The sequence below is a fragment of the Hetaerina americana genome, unplaced genomic scaffold, assembly GCF_022747635.1.
Source record: "Hetaerina americana unplaced genomic scaffold, ioHetAmer1.1.p SCAF_5, whole genome shotgun sequence".
NCBI classification, from domain to species: domain Eukaryota; kingdom Metazoa; phylum Arthropoda; class Insecta; order Odonata; family Calopterygidae; genus Hetaerina; species Hetaerina americana.
The window spans coordinates 85,301,702-85,325,790 of NW_027287095.1; the positions used below are offsets into that span (position 1 = coordinate 85,301,702).

The 24,089-nt window shown below is 43.9% G+C and overlaps 1 protein-coding gene across 1 annotated transcript in view; it reads right to left on the reverse strand.

Annotated features, from left to right (window-relative positions):
• Positions 1 to 23,677, reverse strand: part of LOC139693705 (ribosomal oxygenase 2-like) — a 37,698-nt gene extending 14,021 nt beyond the window's left edge. Inside the window, exons 1-5 of the mRNA XM_071591959.1 lie at positions 23,036 to 23,677; positions 20,695 to 20,882; positions 19,556 to 19,723; positions 18,478 to 18,598; positions 14,873 to 15,019 (exon numbers count right to left, since the gene is read on the reverse strand). Of these exons, the coding sequence (XP_071448060.1) occupies positions 14,873 to 15,019; positions 18,478 to 18,598; positions 19,556 to 19,723; positions 20,695 to 20,882; positions 23,036 to 23,545 (1,134 nt within the window). The 5' untranslated portion in view covers positions 23,546 to 23,677. The remainder of the gene's footprint in view (positions 1 to 14,872; positions 15,020 to 18,477; positions 18,599 to 19,555; positions 19,724 to 20,694; positions 20,883 to 23,035) is intronic.
• Positions 23,678 to 24,089: the final 412 nt, after the last annotated feature.

The window sequence follows — 24,089 nt, forward strand, 5'->3', positions numbered from 1 at the left end:
ATCTCTTAGGCATCTACAAATATTTTCACTCCTATGTTCAGATTTAATGAAAAATTCGAATTCCATTGCTCCATAATGCATTCTGGGAACAATTGAAGGAATCCTGAGTCAAGTACATGACCTCAATCCAATAAGCGAAAAATTATACACCTCTTTAAAAAAACTGAGCCACATTTATTTAACTTACTATTGCAAAATAATAATGAAATATCCTTCCATGGACTATGAACTTGACTAAGTGGATGGGGTTGAGAGCATTCCATAAAACAGCTACACAAATGGAGACAATGATAGCTGCTCCTACCAGATAGGTCAAAGGTTATGAGCCATATGAAAGATGGTTCATGCAGCATCTGTTCCTCAGCAAGGTGGCTACAAAGGTATCAGACCCACGTGGGGTGACCATTTTGGCGATGGTGCCACATTAAAATCTCTAATGAAGAAGGAAATGCGAAATATCCACAATTATAATTTCCATGAAAAAAATGGATAGATGCAGATAAAATGATTCCTAGCACCTTAGCGATATGGCCCACTGGACTAGGCGTGACCAAAAGCAAGGGAGGGTTTGCATCACGTAAAATCCTTGTACAACCAAGCTGAGGGACAGATGCGAGACGAAGACCCAGAAATCATACAGATAACAGAAACATAGTAATTCCACAATTAATATTTTGGAATAAATAAATATAAATATAATATTACGGCCATCAATAATTATCAAATGTGGATTGGCTGTGTTTCTGTTATCTGTATGAATGTGTTGGGTAAATTCTACCATCACCTATCTATCAAACCAACATTTGGGTTTATAACTGTGTTCATAGGTATGTTATACTCAGGGAAACAGTAAATAAAAAGTGACTGGCTATCAAATTTGCAAAATTATGTAAATGTTACTTCACATTAGAGCAAGGTTTTGTGAGAAATACATCTGTCACACCCAGTGTTACGGTCACCTATGCATATCAGGTATTTTTCTTTGCCTTTGTCATCACATCACATACGCTATAGCCCTGGAGAGGCTCAGTCAACCTAAACATTGCCTAAGTGCTCAGCGAGCCAATCCTCTTGTTCTTCTGTGGTCAAACCTCCTGGCTCCCAACTTCTCCACACTTCATATTCCATTAGCAAAGCTACCACAGCTCTGAATGAGAGTCATGAGCACATGTATGTTGAGAGTGAGCACTCTCATGGGATTTGCACACCCCTAGTCATGAGTGCTTAGAGTAATGCTTTTGAACCATTAATGGAAAAATTGCAGTCAATGATGACACTATTGTTCACAGTTATCACCAATTAATAATGCAGATGAAACGGATCTGTACCAAAGAGCTTTGCTAGAAATTATTCAACTTTTAAGGAGTAGTAGTAGTAGTTTTGAGAGTTTTAGGGTGCGTCGACAGCTAAGGTCATTTTGCACCACTCATTAAATATAAAACAAAAATTCCTTTTTACTTAGGAATAAATAAATAAATAAATACGATTAAATATAAATAAATAAATAAATAATTGTTAAAATCAAAGGCCATTAAAATTATGAGATCAAAAACTATATCTGCCTCATTAAACCAGTTGCCCTTAAAAAATTTAAGACTCGGTTTATGGACTCAGAGTCATCCCCTAAAATATTTTTTAAGTCTCCCCTTATCTTCAACATGTCTCTGGCCCCTTGGTATCTTCTACATTCTGGGTAGTAGTTTTTAGGGGTTTGTAGGGTGCGTCGACAGCTATGGTCATTTTGCACCACTGTCATAACGTAAAACTTATGTTCCTTTTAAACTAGGAATAAGTAAACAAATAAATACGAATAAATATATAAATAAATAAAATAAACAAAAAAAAAAAGGAAAATGCTAAAATCAAAAGCATTAAAATTATGAGCTCCAAAGCTAAAGCTGCCCCATTAAACCGGTTGACCTTAAAAAACTTAAGACTCGGTTTATAGACCCAGAGTCATCCCCTAAAATATTTTTTAAGTCTCCCCTTATCTTCAACATGTCTCTGGCCCTTTGGTATGTTGTGCATTCCGTCAGGATATGTTTTATCGTCAGGGGTTGGAAACACTCATTGCAACGGGGCTGTTCTTTTACCTCCGCAAAGAGGTACGAATGAGTGAGGGCAGAGTGTCCTATTCTCAGGCGCGTAATCATGACCTCTTCCCTCCGAATTTTCCGGATGGAAGAGGACCATGGTGAAACGACCGGTTTTATTGCCCTGAGTTTATTATTTTGCAGAGACTGCCAAGTCTCCTTCCACTGATGCAGGACCGAGTTCCGCAAGGCAGCCTTTACGTCCTCCATTGGAACCAAGGTGGAGTCGGTCTCGGGTTTTCGAAGGGCATCCTTCGCTGCCTGGTCAGCTTTTTCGTTACCTCTTATGCCGACGTGACCAGGAGTCCATATAAAGGAGACCCTGTTCCCCTTTCTCTGAAGGGACAACAGGGTATAATGGATCTCCTGGACTATCGGGTGCACAGGTGCAAAGACCGATATAGATTTTAGGGCGCTCAACGAGTCTGTGCAGATGAGGAAAGAGCCATCGCTTTCTTTTATTTCTCCTAGGGCCGTCCTTATGGCTGACAGCTCGGCTGTGAAAATGCTGCAAGAAGTGTGCAGTTTTTTCCTCACGACTCCATGGTAGTGGGACACGACCGCATAGGCACATGCAGATTCTGACTTTGACCCGTCGGTGTAGACTGGGACAAAGTCAGAAAGTGAGCCGAGGACGGCACTGAAGAGCTGCTGGTATTCGGAATCGGTCGTCTTGGCTTTGCGGCGTGCACTGGCAATGAGTTTAATATCCGGCATTGGCGTTAACCAAGGCGGGTACTTAGCATAGGAGACGGGGCATACTTGAGGAAATGTAAAATTTACCGCGTTAATAAAATCATTAAAACGAACGGCAAAGGGCCTAGTTGCCCTTCTCCGCCTGTTAAATAAGTCTAAAAACCGTTGGTTAAAAACTATGTTAAAACAAGGGTGGATTGTCTCTGATAAAATTTTACAGGCATAGTTGCCCATTAAAATCATCCTGCGGGTTTCCAACGGAGGCTCCCCTGCGTCTGCAAGTAAGCTTGGGACTGGGCTTGTTCTAAATGCCCCGGTGGCCAACCGTATCCCAGCATTGTGGACACATGTAAGTGGTCTCAAGTAAGACTCTCGTCCTGAGGAATACACTATGGAACCATAGTCCAGTTTGGATCGCACCAAGCCTCTGTACAATAAAAGCATGCTGGTGCGGTCTGCTCCCCAAGTGGAGTGAGTTAAAAACTTTAAAACGTTGAGGGTTTGGCGACACCTCTCACGTAACACGCGGATATGCTCCCGCCAGTTCAGCTTTTGGTCCAGGATCATGCCGAGAAAGCGGACGGACTCCACAAATGGAAGAATCCTACCCAACAGGGTTAGGGTCGGGGTAACGTGGTAACCGCGAAGACGGTGAAAGTGCACGCATTTCGTTTTCTCCATGGAGAAACGAAATCCGTTCTTTCGCGACCACTCTCCCAGTTTGTTCAGAGTCACCTGGGCTTGCCTGGAAGCGTTTGGCAGTCGTGTCGACCGGCAAAATATGGCTAGGTCGTCCACATAGAGCGATGCCATCACCGGGGCATTGATGCATTCCACCACGTCGTTGATGGCGATGGCAAATAACGTCACGCTCACTACTGAACCCTGGGGTACCCCGTTCTCCTGTGTAAAAGATCGGGAAAAGTGCTTCCCAGTCCTTACTTTAAAAAGGCGGTTGGTTAAAAAATTCCTGATAAATAGGGCCATGTTGCCTCTAAATCCCCACTTGTGGAGCGTGTTGAGGATTCTCCATCGCCACACACTATCATAGGCCTTCTCCAGGTCGAAGAAGACTGCTATGACGTGTTGACGTTGGAGAAAGGCTTCCTGGATGAAGTTCTCAGTGCGAACCAGATGGTCTGTCGTGGACCTGCCACGCCGAAAGCCGCACTGAGCGTCGGAGAGCAGGTGTCGACTCTCCAAGCACCACATGAGACGTCGGTTTACCATCCGTTCCATCACCTTGCACAGGCAGCTGGTGAGAGATATGGGACGGTAGTTTTTCGGGTCATTTTTGTCCTTGCCCTGTTTTGGGATTGGTATCACGATGGACTCTCGCCAGGCATTTGGAAAACTGCCCTCGTTCCAGAGTTGGTTGAGGGTATTTAGGACCTCCCCAATCGCGGTTTCCGGAATGTTCCGGAGAAATGCGTTGTGGATTTCGTCCGCCCCTGGCGAGGTGTAATGGGAGTCTTCGATGGCGGATTTAAGCTCCCAGGGCGTGAAAGGCTCATTGTAATATTCCCGGGTAGGACCTGCACCAAAATTGAGAGGGACTCTCTCGCATCGCCTCTTCCGGTTCGCAAAGTCCGCGGCATAGCCCTCGTCACTGCTATTGGCCGCTAACTGACTGGCAAATATGTTGCTTATTTCGGCAGGTGAATTAACCACCCGGCCAGCAACAAGCAATGGCGAGATGACAAATAAGCCCTTGGACCCGGAGATTTACTTGACTTTGTCCCATACCTGACCAAGTGGCGTGCGATGGTTGATGGTAGAGACGTATTCTATCCAGGAAGCCCTCTTGGCCTCCTTCACGGCCCTTCGAGCTCGCGCTCTCAGGCGGCGGTACGATGCCAGATTAGTTGCCGTGGGATATTTTCTAAAAATATTCAATGCTTTTTTCCTCGCCCGAATCGCCCGGTCGCATTCCCAGTTCCACCAAGGGACAGGAGCTCGATTTATATTCCCGGACGTACGAGGGATACTTTTGGTAGCTGCCGCCAACAGCGTTGAACTTAGTTTATTGACGTTGTGCAACGCGTCGAAACTTGCGTCGTGTTTATATGTAAACGTACGCTTGAAAAGTGGCCAGTCCGCACGGTTAATACGCCACTTTTCCAGAGGTTTTGAAATGGTGGGCGAAGAGTCTTCTTTAACGAGTAGAAGAGGAAAATGGTCACTCCCACAGAGATCGTTGTGGGTGGACATTTTCAGCTTTGGGGCTAGACTTCTCGAGCATAGACAAAGATCTATTGCTGAGAATTCCCCATTGAAGCTGTTAAAACGGGTTTTTTCGCCGCTATTTAATAAAAACAGGTTAAAATCATCAATAAAGTTGGATAAAATTCGACCTCTCCTATTGCTTTGGGTTTCTGGCCCTCCCCAGAGAGGATCATGGGCATTAAAATCTCCCATCAAAATGAACGGCTGAGGAAGCTGGTGCACAAGGGCTTCAAGGTTCAGGCGGGTCACCGGTGCACCCTCTGGCAGATACACGTTGCATAACGTCATCCTCTCAGGGGTGTGCACCGTGACAGCGACGGCCTGGAATGGAGAGTTCAGTTGGACTCGCGAGGTGTAAAGGGCCTCACGGGCCGCAACTGCTACTCCCCCTTGGGCTCGTTGGCCACTTAGGTCATCCATTCTAAAAACAGTGAACCCCTTCAGAATACCCTTATCTTCAGCCTTAAAATGGGTCTCTTGGAGACAAATACAAGAGGGTTTAAAATCTTGGATTAAAATGGCCAGCTCCTCCTTGTGCCGATAAAAACCATTGCAGTTCCACTGCAGAATGGAACACATTTAAAGTGTTAAATTAAAATAAATAAATAAATATATAAATAAATAAGATGACTAAAAAGGGAGATGACCAACTCTATTGAGGTTATCGCTTGAAGCGATGTTTCCTCTTCCACTCGTTTGCGAAGACCTCAGTATCAGAGATACTCTGGTCCTCTTCAATTACCTCCGGCTTCTTTGGCTTCACTGGAGGCGGCGGGGAAGGTGTATTCTCACGCCCTTTTGGCGTGTTCCCCTTGGTGGTTTTTAGTGGGCTCTTCTTTGAAGGGCCCACAGGAGTAGGTGGCTCCTTGTCCACCTTACTCTTTCCATCCTTCACCCTTTTTGGTTTAGGCACTTGCGTGGTTTCTATTGGGGATTCTTTCGGGATCTCTGTCTGCGTGGCGATGGTACACTTTACACATTGCGTGGTTGCAACGGAAGCAAAGGACCGGGAGAAAGTTGGAGCGATTAGCGCCCTGTATTTTCTCCTCGCTTCCGCATATGGGATTTTTTCCAGTGTTTTTATCTCCATGACTTTCCTCTCTTCTTTCATCTTCGGGCAATCACGAGAGTACACTGGGTGTGTACCCTCGCAATTCACACAAAGAGTTTCCGAAGAGCACTCTTTATCCTCGTGCGCGTCTTTGCCACAGCGCGGGCAGGTGGCCTTGCCCTCGCAGCGCGACGCGACATGGCCGAACCGTTGGCATTTGAAACAACGCACGGGATTTGGGATGAATGGCCTCACTGGTACCGATTCATAGCCCACAAACACCTTGTCGGGTAGTCTATCACGCGCAAACGTCAAGATCACGGAGGTGCTGTTTACGTTTTCTCCGTTGCGCCTTGTGGTGAGTCGACGACAATCAGTCACTCCCTGAGAGAACATTTCTCTCTTGATTTCTTCGATGTCCACGTATAGAAGGTCGTAGTGGCTGATGACTCCCCGACAGGTGTTAAGAGTGCGGTGCACCTCCACCTTAATCGGAATGTCATGGAGCGTTCCCATAGCAAGTAGTTTTTCGCTCTGTGTGTCGTTCAGGGTCTCTATAAGTAGTGTACCATCCCTGAGCTTCTTCACGCTCTTTGGGTCCCCAGGCACAATCTGTGATAACACTCTGCGAATTAAGAAGGGAGAAACCTTTTTCAAGGTCTCACCTTCCTTTGCACAAGACATAATTAAATAGCGCTTACATGCGCCGATACACTTTTCTCCCCCGCCGGTGTCCGGACGGGATCTTTTTAGTGGTGGAAAGGGTTTTTCCTCCATAATAAGAAATGATTCGTCCCTCGGCCTCCCCACCCGCCACGGAGCCACACATTTGGGACGCCACTCCGCCAAACCGGAGTGGTCGCCAGGGCTAACTCGAGGGATATAGCGCTTCTGGAGTGGTTGTCTGTTTCGGGGTGGATCTTCGGTGCAAGGGCCCACCAAAACCCTTTCATCTCCGACCTCCCTACGCAGACCCCCACAACCTTGGCACTCGCCACCGGAGCGAAAACGCGACGGAAGCCGATTGACCGGGAGTGGCTAGCTCCCGGCCTCCCGTTTACACGAAATCCGGGGCCGAAGAGGGGTATCACTCCCCGGACCATACAGGGCATCCGACACCCTGCTGGGAACCAGAAAGCTCACCCTCCAGGATCCCCTTTTCTCCCTTACGGGTCTCCAGGCACGGCAAACACCTGGGCGGATCGCAGGCCAGATGGTATGGCCGCTCACAGACAGTGGATCCACAGCACTGTCCGGACGCATCCCTTGCTGGCTTGGGGTTTGTTTTCGGGGTTTTCTCCCCGCCCTTTTAGTCGCCTCTTACGACAAGCAGGGATACTGCGGGAGTATTCCCTAACCCCCTACCCGCAGGGGGGCTGACTGGCAAATATGTTGCTTATTTCGGCAGGTGAATTAACCACCCGGCCAGCAACAAGCAATGGCGAGATGACAAATGAGCCCTTGGACCCGGAGATTTTCTTGACTTTGTCCCATACCTGACCAAGTGGCGTGCGATGGTTGATGGTAGAGACGTATTCTATCCAGGAAGCCCTCTTGGCCTCCTTCACGGCCCTTCGAGCTCGCGCTCTCAGGCGGCGGTACGATGCCAGATTAGTTGCCGTGGGATATTTTCTAAAAATATTCAATGCTTTTTTCCTCGCCCGAATCGCCCGGTCGCATTCCCCGTTCCACCAAGGGACAGGAGCTCGATTTATATTCCCGGACGTACGAGGGATACTTTTGGTAGCTGCCGCCAACAGCGTTGAACTTAGTTTATCGACGTTGTGCAACGCGTCGAAACTTGCGTCGTGTTTATATGTAAACGTACGCTTGAAAAGTGGCCAGTCCGCACGGTTAATACGCCACTTTTCCGGAGGTTTTGAAATGGTGGGCGAAGAGTCTTCTTTAACGAGTAGAATAGGAAAATGGTCACTCCCACAGAGATCGTTGTGGGTGGACATTTTCAGCTTTGGGGCTAGACTTCTCGAGCATAGACAAAGATCTATTGCTGAGAATTCCCCATTGAAGCTGTTAAAACGGGTTTTTTCGCCACTATTTAATAAAAACAGGTTAAAATCCTCAATAAAGTTGGATAAAATTCGACCTCTCCTATTACTTTGGGTTTCTGGCCCTCCCCAGAGAGGATCATGGGCATTAAAATCTCCCATCAAAATGAACGGCTGAGGAAGCTGGTGGACAAGGGCTTCAAGGTTCAGGCGAGTCACCGGTGCACCCTCTGGCAGATACACGTTGCATAACGTCATCCTCTCAGGGGTGTGCACCGTGACAGCGACGGCCTGGAATGGAGAGTTCAGTTGGACTCGCGAGGTGTAAAGGGCCTCACGGGCCGCAACTGCTACTCCCCCTTGGGCTCGTTGGCCACTTAGGTCATCCGTTCTAAAAACAGTGAACCCCTTCAAAATACCCTTATCTTCAGCCTTAAAATGGGTCTCTTGGAGACAAATACAAGAGGGTTTAAAATCTTGGATTAAAATGGCCAGCTCCTCCTTGTGCCGATAAAAACCATTGCAGTTCCACTGCAGAATGGAACACATTTAAAATGTTAAATTAAAATAAGTAGTTTTAGGGGTTTGTAGGGTGCGTCGACAGCTATGGTCATTTTGCACCACTGTCATTACGTAAAACTTATGTTCCTTTTAAACTAGGAATAAGTAAACAAATAAATACGAATAAATATATAAATAAATAAAATAAACAAAAAAAAACAGATAAAAAAGGAAAATGCTAAAATCAAAAGCATTAAAATTATGAGCTCCAAAGCTAAAGCTGCCCCATTAAACCAGTATACCTTAAAAAACTTAAGACTCGGTTTATAGACCCAGAGTCATCCCCTAAAATATTTCTTTAGTCTCCCCTTATCTTCAACATGTCTCTGGCCCTTTGGTATGTTGTACATTCCGTCAGGATATGGTTTATCGTCAGGGGTTGGAGGCACTCATTGCAGCGGGGCTGTTCTTTTACCTCCGCAAAGAGGTACGAATGAGTGAGGGCAGAGTGTCCTATTCTCAGGCGCGTAATCATGACCTCTTCCCTCCGAATGCTCCGGATGGAAGAGGACCATGGGGAAACGACCGGTTTTATTGCCCTGAGTTTATTATTTTGCAGAGACTGCCAAGTCTCCTTCCACTGATGCAGGACCGAGTTCCGCAAGGCGGCCTTTACGTCCTCCATTGGAACCAAGGTGGAGTCGGTCTCGGGTTGTCGAAGGGCATCCTTCGCTGCCTGGTCAGCTTTTTCGTTGCCTCTTATGCCGACGTGACCAGGAGTCCATATAAAGGAGACCCTGTTCCCCTTTCTCTGAAGGGACAACAGGGTATAATGGATCTCCTGGACTATCGGGTGCACAGGTGCCAAGACCGATAAAGATTTTAGGGCGCTCAACGAGTCGGTGCAGATGAGGAAAGAGCCATTACTTTCTTTTATTTCTCCTAGGGCCGTCCTTATGGCTGACAGCTCGGCTGTGAAAATGCTGCAAGAAGTGTGCAGTTTTTTCCTCACGACTCCATGGTAGTGGGACACGACCGCATAGGCACATGCAGATTCTGACTTTGACCCGTCGGTGTAGACTGGGACGAAGTCAGAAAGTGAGCTGAGGACGGCACTAAAGAGCTGCTGGTATTCGGAATCGGTCGTTTTGGCTTTGCGGCGTGCACAGGCAATGAGTTTAATATCCGGCATTGGTGTTAACCAAGGCGGATACTTAGCATAGGAGACGGGGCATATTTGAGGAAATGTAAAATTTACCTCATTAATAAAATCATTAAAACGAACGGCAAAGGGCCTAGTTGCCCTTCTCCGCCTGTTAAATAAGTCTAAAAACCGTTGGTTAAAAACTATGTTAAAACAAGGGTGGATTGTCTCTGACAAAATTTTACAGGCATAGTTGCCCATTAAAACCATCCTGCGGGTTTCCAACGGAGGCTCCCCTGCGTCTGCAAGTAAGCTTGGGACTGGGCTTGTTCTAAATGCCCCGGTGGCCAACCCATTATCCCAGAAGAAGTATCCCAGCATTGTGGACACATGTGAGTGGTCTCAAGTAAGACTCTCGTGCTGAGGAATACACTATGGAACCATAGTCCAGTTTGGATCGCACAAAGCCTCTGTACAATAAAAGCATGCTGGTGCGGTCTGCTCCCCAAGTGGAGTGAGTTAAAAACTTTAAAACGTTGAGGGTTTGGCGACACCTCTCGCGTAACACGCGGATATGCTCCCGCCAGTTCAGCTTTTGGTCCAGGATCATGCCGAGAAAGCGGACGGACTCCACAAATGGAAGAATCCTACCCAACAGGGTTAGGGTCGGGGTAACGTGGTAACCGCGAAGACGGTGAAAGTGCACGCATTTCGTTTTCTCCATGGAGAAACGAAATCCGTTCTTTCGCGACCACTCTCCCAGTTTGTTTAGAGTCACCTGGGCTTGCCTGGAAGCGTTTGGCAGTCGTGTCGACCGGCAAAATATGGCTAAGTCGTCCACATAGAGCGATGCCATCACCGGGGCATTGATGCATTCCACCACGTCGTTGATGGCGATGGCAAATAACGTCACGCTCAGTACTGAGCCCTGGGGTACCCCGTTCTCCTGCGGGATAAGTGCTTCCCAGTCCTTACTTTAAAAAGGCGGTTAGTTAAAAAATTCCTGATAAATAGGGCCATGTTGCCTCTAAATCCCCACTTGTGGAGCGTGTTGAGGATTCTCCATCGCCACACACTATCATAGGCCTTCTCCAGGTCGAAAAAGACTGCAATGACGTGTTGACATTGGAGAAAGGCTTCCTGGATGAAGTTCTCAGTGCGAACCAGATGGTCTGTCGTGGACCTGCCACGCCGAAAGCCGCACTGAGCGTCGGAGAGCAGGTGTCGACTCTCCAAGCACCACATGAGACGTCGGTTTACCATCCGTTCCATCACCTTGCACAGGCAGCTGGTGAGAGATATGGGACGGTAGTTGTTCGGGTCATTTTTGTCCTTGCCCTGTTTTGGGATCGGTATCACGATGGACTCTCGCCAGGCATTTGGAAAACTGCCCTCGTTCCAAAGTTGGTTGAGGGTATTTAGGACCTCCCCAATCGCAGTTTCCGGAATGTTCCGGAGAAATGCGTTGTGGATTTCGTCCGCCCCTGGCGAGGTGTAATGGGAGTCTTCGATGGCGGATTTAAGCTCCCAGGACGTGAAAGGCTCATTGTAATATTCGCTTGTAGGACCTGCACCGAAATTGAGAGGGACACTCTCGCATCGCCTCTTCAGGTTCGCAAAGTCCGCGGCATAGCCCTCGTCACTGCTATTGGCCGCGAACTGACTGGCAAATATGTTGCTTATTTCGGCAGGTGAATTAACCACCCGGCCAGCAACAAGCAATGGCGAGATGACAAATGAGCCCTTGGACCCGGAGATTTTCTTCACTTTGTCCCATACCTGACCAAGCGGCGTGCGATGGTTGATGGTAGAGACGTATTCTATCCAGGAAGCCCTCTTGGCCTCCTTCACGGCCCTTCGAGCTCGCGCTCTCAGGCGGCGGTACGATGCCAGATTAGTTGCCGTGGGATATTTTCTAAAAATATTCAATGCTTTTTTCCTCGCCCGAATCGCCCGGTCGCATTCCCCGTTCCACCAAGGGACAGGAGCTCGATTAATATTCCCGGACGTACGAGGGATACTTTTGGTAGCTGCCGCCAACAGCGTTGAACTTAGTTTATTGACGTTGTGCAACGCGTCGAAACTTGCGTCGTGTTTATATGTAAACGTACGCTTGAAAAGTGGCCAGTCCGCACGGTTAATACGCCACTTTTCCAGAGGTTTTGAAATGGTGGGCGAAGAGTCTTCTTTAACGAGTAGAAGAGGAAAATGGTCACTCCCACAGAGATCGTTGTGGGTGGACATTTTCAGCTTTGGGGCTAGACTTCTCGAGCATAGACAAAGATCTATTGCTGAGAATTCCCCATTGAAGCTGTTAAAACGGGTTTTTTCGCCGCTATTTAATAAAAACAGGTTAAAATCATCAATAAAGTTGGATAAAATTCGACCTCTCCTATTGCTTTGGGTTTCTGGCCCTCCCCAGAGAGGATCATGGGCATTAAAATCTCCCATCAAAATGAACGGCTGAGGAAGCTGGTGCACAAGGGCTTCAAGGTTCAGGCGGGTCACCGGTGCACCCTCTGGCAGATACACGTTGCATAACGTCATCCTCTCAGGGGTGTGCACCGTGACAGCGACGGCCTGGAATGGAGAGTTCAGTTGGACTCGCGAGGTGTAAAGGGCCTCACGGGCCGCAACTGCTACTCCCCCTTGGGCTCGTTGGCCACTTAGGTCATCCATTCTAAAAACAGTGAACCCCTTCAGAATACCCTTATCTTCAGCCTTAAAATGGGTCTCTTGGAGACAAATACAAGAGGGTTTAAAATCTTGGATTAAAATGGCCAGCTCCTCCTTGTGCCGATAAAAACCATTGCAGTTCCACTGCAGAATGGAACACATTTAAAGTGTTAAATTAAAATAAATAAATAAATATATAAATAAATAAGATGACTAAAAAGGGAGATGACCAACTCTATTGAGGTTATCGCTTGAAGCGATGTTTCCTCTTCCACTCGTTTGCGAAGACCTCAGTATCAGAGATACTCTGGTCCTCTTCAATTACCTCCGGCTTCTTTGGCTTGACTGGAGGCGGCGGGGAAGGTGTATTCTCACGCCCTTTTGGCGTGTTCCCCTTGGTGGTTTTTAGTGGGCTCTTCTTTGAAGGGCCCACAGGAGTAGGTGGCTCCTTGTCCACCTTACTCTTTCCATCCTTCACCCTTTTTGGTTTAGGCACTTGCGTGGTTTCTATTGGGGATTCCTTCGGGATCTCTGTCTGCGTGGCGATGGTACACTTTACACATTGCGTGGTTGCAACGGAAGCAAAGGACCGGGAGAAAGTTGGAGCGATTAGCGCCCTGTATTTTCTCCTCGCTTCCGCATATGGGATTTTTTCCAGTGTTTTTATCTCCATGACTTTCCTCTCTTCTTTCATCTTCGGGCAATCACGAGAGTACACTGGGTGTGTACCCTCGCAATTCACACAAAGAGGTTCCGAAGAGCACTCTTTATCCTCGTGCGCGTCTTTGCCACAGCGCGGGCAGGTGGCCTTGCCCTCGCAGCGCGACGCGACATGGCCGAACCGTTGGCATTTGAAACAACGCACGGGATTTGGGATGAATGGCCTCACTGGTACCGATTCATAGCCCACAAAAACCTTGTCGGGTAGTCTATCACGCGCAAACGTCAAGATCACGGAGGTGCTGTTTACGTTTTCTCCGTTGCGCCTTGTGGTGAGTCGACGACAATCAGTCACTCCCTGAGAGAACATTTCTCTCTTGATTTCTTCGATGTCCACGTATAGAAGGTCGTAGTGACTGATGACTCCCCGACAGGTGTTAAGAGTGCGGTGCACCTCCACCTTAATCGGAATGTCATGGAGCGTTCCCATAGCAAGTAGTTTTTCGCTCTGTGTGTCGTTCAGGGTCTCTATAAGTAGTGTACCATCCCTGAGCTTCTTCACGCTCTTTGGGTCCCCAGGCACAATCTGTGATAACACTCTGCGAATTAAGAAGGGAGAAACCTTTTTCAAGGTCTCACCTTCCTTTGCACAAGACATAATTAAATAGCGCTTACATGCGCCGATACACTTTTCTCCCCCGCCGGTGTCCGGACGGGATCTTTTTAGTGGTGGAAAGGGTTTTTCCTCCATAATAAGAAATGATTCGTCCCTCGGCCTCCCCACCCGCCACGGAGCCACACATTTGGGACGCCACTCCGCCAAACCGGAGCGGTCGCCAGGGCTAACTCGAGGGATATAGCGCTTCTGGAGTGGTTGTCTGTTTCGGGGTGGATCTTCGGTGCAAGGGCCCACCAAAACCCTTACATCTCCGACCTCCCTACGCAGACCCCCACAACCTTGGCACTCGCCACCGGAGCGAAAACGCGACGGAAGCCGATTGACCGGGAGTGGCTAGCTCCCGGCCTCCCGTTTACACGAAATCCGGGGCCGAAGAGGGGTATCACTCCCCGGTCCATACAGGGCATCCGACACCCTGCTGGGAACCAGAAAGCTCACCCTCCAGGATCCCCTTTTCTCCCTTACGGGTCTCCAGGCACGGCAAACACCTGGGCGGATCGCAGGCCAGATGGTATGGCCGCTCACAGACAGTGGATCCAAAGCACTGTCCGGACGCATCCCTTGCTGGCTTGGGGTTTGTTTTCGGGGTTTTCTCCCCGCCCTTTTAGTCGCCTCTTACGACAAGCAGGGATACTGCGGGAGTATTCTCTATCCCCCTACCCGCAGGGGGAAACTTTTAAGGAGTGAGTGTTATGGTTCCTGGACATAAAATTGGTAAAGAAAGGGTGTCTGCACTTCTGCAAACTTTTGACTACCATCTGTATTCAGATTTGCACTAAAAATATAAATACTTTGTGATTTTAGTGAAGTCCCATCAGAGTTTCAACCTGGTCAGGCTTTAAATTTCCATGGTTTTGATATCCAACTCAATCTCACCCCAATGGGCATTGATCAATATCAACGCCCTGCAAAGAATAACAGTTAACCATCAAAATATTAGTACTTGAAAACCTGACCCAGGGGAAAACCCATGAAGACTTCACTGGACTTGTACCAGGAAAACACCAAATCCTACTTTGTGATCGTTCCAACCTTGCTATTGGATGCAAAGTATTTGGGCATGACATGCTGCCACTTAAGCTAACAAGACCTCAGGAGGAGGCCATGTCTCTCTTTCCCTCCTCCTAATAAGGAACTCACCTGAAGTACTTTTCCCTTCAACTCGTATGGAGGCAGGCGCGATCGCATGAAGTCCGCCACCATGCTCTCTGGCATTAGAAACTTTTGCGTGCATATCTTCACCAGCTTGTTGTGGAGGATTTCCATGACAGATTGCACCTTATCTGTCTGAATGAGTGAAAACATTTGGGAGCATTAAGGCAGGGTATGCAGGAAGTATCCGAAATGAGTTAACATCACCACGGTATGCTTCATTCTTTCCCCAGAAAAACATTTTTCAATTTGGAATACTATTATTTTCATTCATAACATTCTCCCCAAACATTTTTCAGGAAAATTGAGTGCATTTCATACACAGTAGCATGCAGCGATATGAATATCACATTTTTCATCTCGTAATAGTTGAAACTTTTCCACACATTTTTGGCAAGTTTTTTATTAACCTTGCATTTAAATGCATCAAGTTACTTAATGTTCATAAAAAATGAAATAATAATAATATGACTAATGGAATAAAATATAATCATTTCAATTGTCTTTGTCCTTAATCATTGAATCTGAAGATTGTTCAATGCAGCCATCCCAAACTACCCTATTCCATACCAATTCTCTCACACCCAGGTAGTTCTCCTGTTTTATGTTCCTCTGTATTTGGCCGTTGTCTTTGTCCCTTGGCCTTTGTACTGGGATCTTTTCACCTATTTTCCCTGCTATTATACTCTTTAAGAAATTCACCTTCACATGGTGTTTCCAATCCATTGGGTTTTTCTTTTCCTTAAGATGTTCCATATGATCTTGTCCTCTTCTATATCTCTTACTTCAATTGCCTCTTTATTCCAGAATTCACCTCCACCACCAAATATATCATGCTTCTGTTCTCCTGCAGTACGCTTTTTCTACGGTCTATTCTCCTGATTCATATAATACATACTCCACATGAATGTTTTCACTGACTGTTCCTTGTTTATCACTGTATTACCTTTGTGCAATTTGGGTAAACCATACATTCTCCGGGATAGAGGTTTAAGATTCACTAGGTGAAACTGCTCTTTGACACTAAACACATGAAGATACTGGTTTATACCAAAACGGGTTTTTGGTATAAACCAGTGAGACCTTTTTTCAGAGTATCACAATTATTGGAGGAGATAGTACAGTTCTCCCATAGGTTGAATATGGAACTTACTAGGCATCTTCTTTACATCAGTTCAGATGATGTTTTAATCAGTTGGCGATGAATTGCTTTGTGCTCTAACTTTCACCAGATATGGTCACTTTGCAATCCACCCCCATATTCTCACAAGACTTGGTGGACATTGGGAGCACTGGAACATATTCCAGTCCTTTGTTGAGTAATTTCAAGGTGGCACCCGTGAGATTATATTTGGACAAGTTCACAACTCTTGGGAAGATTGTGCTCTCACTTGTTGCTTGTTGGGCCAGATTGATTGCGGACTGTCATTGCATTGTTATGAGAGAAGTGACAGTTTTTGGTTGATCACCATATGTTTCTGTTTCCAAATGTCATTGGCCATGTTTCTCACACTGTCTTCCAGGGCTTGAAATTTCACGTTATGTAATTTAAAACTCGAAATTCATTGGTAACAAATGCAAATAGAAAAACAAGAGTCTCTCTTGCTGTACCACATTTTCAGTTATTTCTGAGCACACATTCTTTTTGCCGCTGAAACAGCTTGTTCGGATGCTGCCGAGGAACACAATGCCACAAGAGGAGCACAAATTTTGGGTCAACATGTAGTTTTGAAAACTTGCCACAGAAAAATATATTGAGAGAGGCTACGCAGAACTAGATCAGCAATTTAAGGTGTAACTTATCCCATATTGCCATGCTGGAATTACGAACAAATGGTGTATTTTCAGGCATGGAAATATGAACAAACCAGTTATGGATTAAATAAATATCTAGGGGAAAAGTGCTACCATTTGTTCATTATTATCTCCTCTGGTAGTCTTCCAATTTTGTAGCCATATTTGGTTATGCCAAAGAGGATATCCTTATCTTTTCCTTTGAGTGTCTTGATGATTTCTCAGTCAATTTTGCCAGATCCTGGTGCCTCTTTTTTCTTCAATTCTTTCTCTGCTCCATCAAATTTGCTTCATAGTACACCTGTGCCTTGGTTACCTTTGTCCTTTCACCAGTCTTTCACTGGTTTTATACCTTGTAATGGTTACCCAATACTCCTTCCATCAGTTTCCTAGACCTATATCTTTTATTAGTAAAGTCTGATTTGCATATCTGATATTGCTGAATTTCCATATCCATTTCTATGATTTCTGTATTCATTTCAATTGTAATAAGTTAAAAAAAGCACCATTACTATACTAAGCTCTACCCACAGTCATAGGGTGGCATGAATTAACTGAAGTATGTCCGCAATGAAATTGCATGTCAAGATGTGACACAGACATATATTGCCATGTAATAATCATTTTAGATCTTGTAATTGTACGTAAATTTAGAAAGTTTTGAGGAGACTTGGAAACCTCTGATATTATGTCAAATCATTAGGATTGGAACTCATTGGAAAACAACATTACTTTTAATATGAACTGCTTCATAGCCTTTGTCTCCACCTTCCAGAGGTCTTCAAAATGGGACCAATGTGGCAGGTTGGAATTTCAACTAATGTGGTCATTTAACACTTTCAAGACTCAATCATTGTACTTCCAGGACTCAATTAGCTTGCCTCAATCAAATAATTCATAAACCCCTCAGGAATTTATGAAGGCATCCATGGTCTACTGAGGTAGAAGTTGTAGCCATATCACCTCCGAGGAAAAACGAAAAAGGAGCAAATACTTTTAAGAATACTCTTCTCTTTGAATCTCTTTTTCTTAAGTGCAGTTGAAATTGTCACCCTCTCAGTCAACTCCTGATGAAATAAATTGTTTTAATCTACAGCAGTCAAAGAGCTTCCATTATCCGGCACATGAATGTAAACATGTACAGTTGACGTATTATCAAATTTTAATGTGATAATGACACATCATGACTTATTGCCTTTTTTGCCAAATGCACAAACAGTGAACATAAGAATGTACTTTACATCACTTCATTCAATTTCAACCAAAATTAATATTGGATCATGCAATGCAAATTCTGCTGCCATAAATGCAGGTCAATTAAATGAAGGTGGTGGTAGTTAGTGAAATGGTCCTCCTTAGGTGACAGTATTGGAAATGTCTTGCCAAACAACACAGAAGGGAGACTGTTCCTCTCCTTTTCACGGCTGAATAAATTTACATAACTCAATTTTTTTCCTATGTAACCCCTAAATAAAACCACAATTTACAGGTATACTACTTAGAGAGTTGATGTAATTATTCAAATTATATCTCTCCATTCTATCAATTCCACAGCAAAAGCAGTATTTAATCTTAGCAGATCTCACAACAGAATTCCTCACTGTAGCCATAAGCACTACATGCAAAGGATGATGCATCAAGCATCACCTTAAGTCGAGTTGAACAAAATACTTCACAAAACTTTTTTATTCTCAGATGTTTCTCTAAAGAGGAGTAGTAGTTTAACTATCAGCTGAATTGCTATTCTTCAACAAAGGCCAGCATGCAAACAGAACTGACATCCATGGGAGAGCACTTACCTTGGAGAGTTTGGTAGATTTGATGAAATTAATTGGAAGACCTCTTCGGAAGTCTATGTCTGTGTTCATGGCTTCTTCTATTAGGCTGGGGAACACTGACATCATGTAATCTCCCCAGGAACTACACAGAACAAAGAAGAACAGGAAAATATTTACCACCAAATAAAACTATGCCAAATAATCAACATTACTCTGACAATGACAGAGAATGCATAGCACTAAATCTTAGCATAGCCTAAGAAGCAAATCCAGTGAAGATGGTTTTAACACATTGTCAAATGAGCAAGACTCGGAAATGACACCAAGTGAAAAACAAATCTGCATCTTCACTACTGATTGATGGGCCTTTCCTTTATCCAAAAGAATAGCATTTAAAAGCAAGGGTTAAAAGGTAATAAGGCCACTCTCTACCATTTGTTTTCCCTTCAAGATGGCCTTTACATATGATTTAATTTCCAGAACATACACTGAATCACATCACTCACAAGAAAGGAATGAAAGGCCATGAGAATGGTCATTGCTTCCAAAGATTGAGTGTGCGGCAGAGAAGAGATAGGATGAGTGGCAATAGGGAGAATGTAATATAAATCTAACAGATACTAACCCGAGAGTTGAGAGCAATAGTGGAGCAGTAGAGGTAAAATTAGGGTGCCCTGACTGCTAAGGTCATTTTGCACCAGTTCAAAAAGACAGCTTTTGCATGAGTAAATATGCAAATAAATACATGATAAATTCAGGGTGCAGCACTTAAATGCAGACAAATTTTTAGTTGAATCTCCCACCATATCGTTATAACATTGGAGGTCGTGATTGACATTCTTGAAAGCTATCGGCATCTAGTAAACAGTGATAACCTAAAATGGCCGTGATGTTAAAATGGCCCATGGGATCCAGAAATGTAAATTTTAGAGCACCAGCTTGAAGTAGCAGACCTAAATCTTTGAGAGATGGCTTGTGAAAAAGATGTATGTATATGCAACGCCCTACAATTGCAGATATGCGTTATCTCGGAAGAAAGAGTATGTTAGTTATGAGGACACTTTAGCCGTAAAAAACCCTCCTTGAGATGGTCACTTACTGCTGTTGGTAGGTGCTGATCGTTATGTGGGTGGAGAATTGGGTGGAAGGAGGTGTGTCTGCCTGATGGATGGTGCCTCGTGGGAAGTACAGCATATCTCCAGGGTTTAGGATAATTGTGTGGGTGGGCTGACCAATTTCCGCTTCAGAAAGTCCATTGCTATATGACCTGTAAGGAGGGAAAAACAATATGTTGAAAAGTTGCAACATTGGGCTTTTATACTTCTAAATTGTTAGCAATGGTAGTTTTATTTTTTGGGATGCATCGATGGCTAAGGTCATTTTGTACCACTGTCAAAATGTTTATAAAACTAAATACTCTATTGATAAACAGATAAATAAATATTTATAGCCAAAACCCTAAAAAAGGCTTCTAGTTTTCCTATTTTTGCCATTTTCCCTTACAAGGTAAAAAGCCTCTATTTAAGGAGTTTTAGAGTCATCCCCGAAAATATTACTTAGATCAACCCTTATTTTAAAAATGTCTCTTGCCCTCTGGTATTTGTCACATTGTGTCAGGATATGGTTCACCATCAGGGGCGGATCACACTCTTTGCTGTGTGGTCGCTGTTTTTCCTCCGTGAAGAGGTACGCTTGTGTGAGGGCCCAATGCCCTATCCTTGTGCGTGCGATCGCCACCTCTGCCCTCCTGGTCTTCCTAACTGGTGAGGACCACGCCGATGTCACTGACTTTATCTTATAGAGCTTATTATTTGCGGCATTCAGCCACATATCCTACCATTGTTTAGGACTGAGTTGCACAGTGCCGCCTTGACATTGTCCACTGCCACCAACATAGGATCAGTCTCCTGCATGTTTCCATATCCATTACATCAAAACAAAGCCAATTAACCCCAATCATCTTATCAAATTGATACCACGCTATCTGGTATATTATATCACACAATTATCAACCAGAAGAATATCTGTGCCTTATTTGAATTTATTTTTTCAATAAAATTAATGTTTTAAAGGAATAGGGAACATTTAACTGGAATGTGGATTGTAACGTTTTCATGCAAGACCTTAAATATCACTCAATCCAAGGAAATTGTTTCCTCCCATAGAATAACTTAAATTCTGTTCCTTGTTTCCAATATCCCAATTTTGAAAGATAAGAACGCCCTTGCTCAAATTCACCTCGGAAGCTCGACGGTGGGTTTGTACAATCTCCAACGTTTCTGGCCCTCGAGTTGTATGACAAAGGCTTCAATGTCATCATGATGTGGTGGTAATCCCTGTGAACCTCCAGGGGTTATATACACATTGGCACCAACCAAACAGCCAAAGAATGACTCCAACATTTCCATCAACTGCCATAGAGAATCCTGAAATAGATTTTCAATAATGTTGTCAGTTACTTCAAAAGATGATTTTTAACCCATTTATTATATTACGTGGTCCAGCAATGTCCGAGGAAAAACTCCAACATATTTACGAGGGTAAATCAACAAATAACTCACAAAACTGGATTAAGGCAATAATAATCACAGTGACTTCCTGGAATTTATTTCGACTTTTTTTCAAATATTCACTCTCTATATTCAGGCACTTATCATTCAGACATCTACTCTTAAGAAGTCATTGATAGTTGTCAGAAGCGGTCATTTGCTTGTTGCCACAGGCAACAAGTAAATTCTACGACCTACAGCAGTATCATTTTCAAGTGATTTTCTAGGGACCCGAACAGATAAACGTCACAGGGAGCTAAGACGGGACCGTGCGGTGGATGTTCCAAGGAAATGTTTGTGAACAGCTTCTGCATTTATCCTGCTGACGTTTGCGACTAATTTATTGAGTTACCCTCTTATATAACAAGTAATCAACTTTTTAAAACCAGATAATTTTTCTGGCAACTTTTCAGCACCAAGTCCAGAATTACAGCTACATTTTTTTCTAACTGTTTTCATTTTACTCACTTTAATTTTTCAAGGTCAGATGTTCACATGAAATTTATCTGTAAATGTCACACTTAATGCAGTATGCCCATAAATTAATATGCATGTAACCTCATGGCATGAATTCAAATTTTCACAATTGTAATAATAATTCCCTTGCTAAATAAAATTTAAGCACCCTAACCTTGTACATTTGCTGGGAAGTGAATTCACCGTTAAATACCAAGACCTAGAAATATTACTCAATCCAGGGAAACATTCCAGGATATTGTTTTCTCAGATGGGAAAACCTAATTTCATTTAATCGCTTTCAATTTCCCTATGCTGAAAGATGACATCCCTTGCTGAGCAATTGGTTCAATCAGTCCTCAATCTGCCCATTAATTTCAAGCTTTTTATGGATTAGGCTACCATGAATCCCACTGACCTTTGGGGGATATATTATATTCATTTCGAATTTCTCCTGCTTTCAAAGAAAAATATTGTAGAACCTAACAAACATGTGGAACCTCAGGAAGGTTCTTTGAAAAACTTCAATATATGCAATACCACAATAATTTGAAATAAGTGTTCAATAAATAAATGGGTACCTACATTTCAATTTTCAGGCAGTAACTTTTACTCGAGTTTGATGATCCAACAAAATTTTGAATTACGAAATAAAATGTGGTGCCTAGTAAAGGATAAGTGCTTAGAAGAATAGATGTATCAAATAATATGGGGCACCGCACAGACTTTTCTCATTTTATACATGGGAGAAACGAAGGGTTGAAAATTTATATCAAATGAATACCCCCAATTTTAACCCCACTCATTGCTGCCAGCATCTCCTCATGATAGCATGTTAACTCTTTTCTGGCCATTTGGGCGCTGGATTACATTATCCAATCTCGGTACCTAGCACTCTCCTCGTAACTGTCCAGTGTGTAACTGGACAACTACACCCCAGGCAACACAAGATGTCATTCAATCAGAGATTAGGCACGTCTAATTTTGATTCTTCCTCGGCATCTTTTACGGGAGCCCAAAGGTTTTAGGCCATATGCAGGGTAGGCACCTGATTTCCGGTCATTTGGAAATCGCAGGGACACGGAATGAATCAACAACAGGGACAATAGGAATCACTAAAGAAGTTAGTCACCTAAGGGATCAGCATTTGAAACTAAATTAGTTCATGGGCTCATCGATAATAATGATTTGACATTAAAAGGGACAAGAGAAACGCATAATCCCTCCCAAATTATGAATTGTAACAAAGTAAAATTTAGCTAGTCTATGAAGGATGATTTAAATTTCACCCTAACAAATAACATTCGGAAACAAACGTAGGGATTCAATTTAAGGGGCATTTTCTCTAAGAAGTCACGGCCTCGAGTAACTAAAAAAACGAGAGAATGAGACACACTTACAGATGAAACAAAATTTTGATACGCCCGACAGACCAATAATGGAAACATATCCGAAAGGAAACAGATCCATGTGAACTGTGGTAAAATGATTTACATTTAGTAAGATAAATGGTCCATCAAAATAACTTTTCAATGCCACTTCATTAATACAAATTAATCAATCATAGGGCATACCTGGAACCGTTGCGGTTGATGAAACTGTACGGTAACTTTTTCCTTAGTAATTATTTTTTCCAGCTTTGAGGTAACTCTTCCCTTTTCGTTGAAATTGTCGCGTTTGCCGTTTCTATATCTGAAGATATTCAGGTCCCTCTCATAATGTATGCTTTTATTTTTTACTAAATTAATTAACGCACTCTTGGAGAAGAGTGATTTAAATTCAAGCAAGGCTGATGGCAATAATTTGCGAGAAAGGGTCAACGGCTTCTTTTCCCAATAATCTTCAAAGAAACTGTTGAAGTTTTGCGGGCTTATCAAGGACTCAAACAATCGTTTTGGTGAGGTATAATCAAAATAATTTGCCATTCCATCCTCCAATTCACTCTTCCCAACATTGCTGAGGCGTTTCCTTCGATTAAAAACTTTTCTTGCAGCACCGTTCCCGTTAGAAATACACTTGGTAGTTAAACCTTGAAGACTGTGATTGTCTGCATCTAGTTTCCTTTTTCTCCGTCCTCCACCCATCCGTTATATCAAATATATAACATTGGCACTCAAACAATCATAAAGCCCGCTTCCTTAAAGATATAGAACACTAGACACAAACAAATATTTATCGTTCCATGCTTCCAACATGCCGTTCCGGAATCAAATATACCCTATGACGCCTCCGCCAATTTCGCGTAGCATGTTTTTCCAGTAGCGATAGTCGCGCTTCGTCTGGTGAGCGGTTATTCTAGAACTTAAATAGAATGTGCGCGACATTTAAACATTGGTCATGGATTTCTTTGGACTTGTAGGTACATTTCCGCGACGTTGAAATAAAATTAATTTAACATCAATACCGTTAAAATAAAACATGATGGGTACAACTACAACAACCCATGAGAGAATACGAAGATACATGACAAGGCTGTTCACTCTCGAAAGAAACCTAAGGTATCAATATAAAACGATTGGACTGGTATCAGTTTACGATTAATTTTACACGGCACGCAAAAAATAAAGAGATATAGCCGAGTATTTTTACTTCAATATTCAAGATGACGCATTAAGATGTACCTTAGAA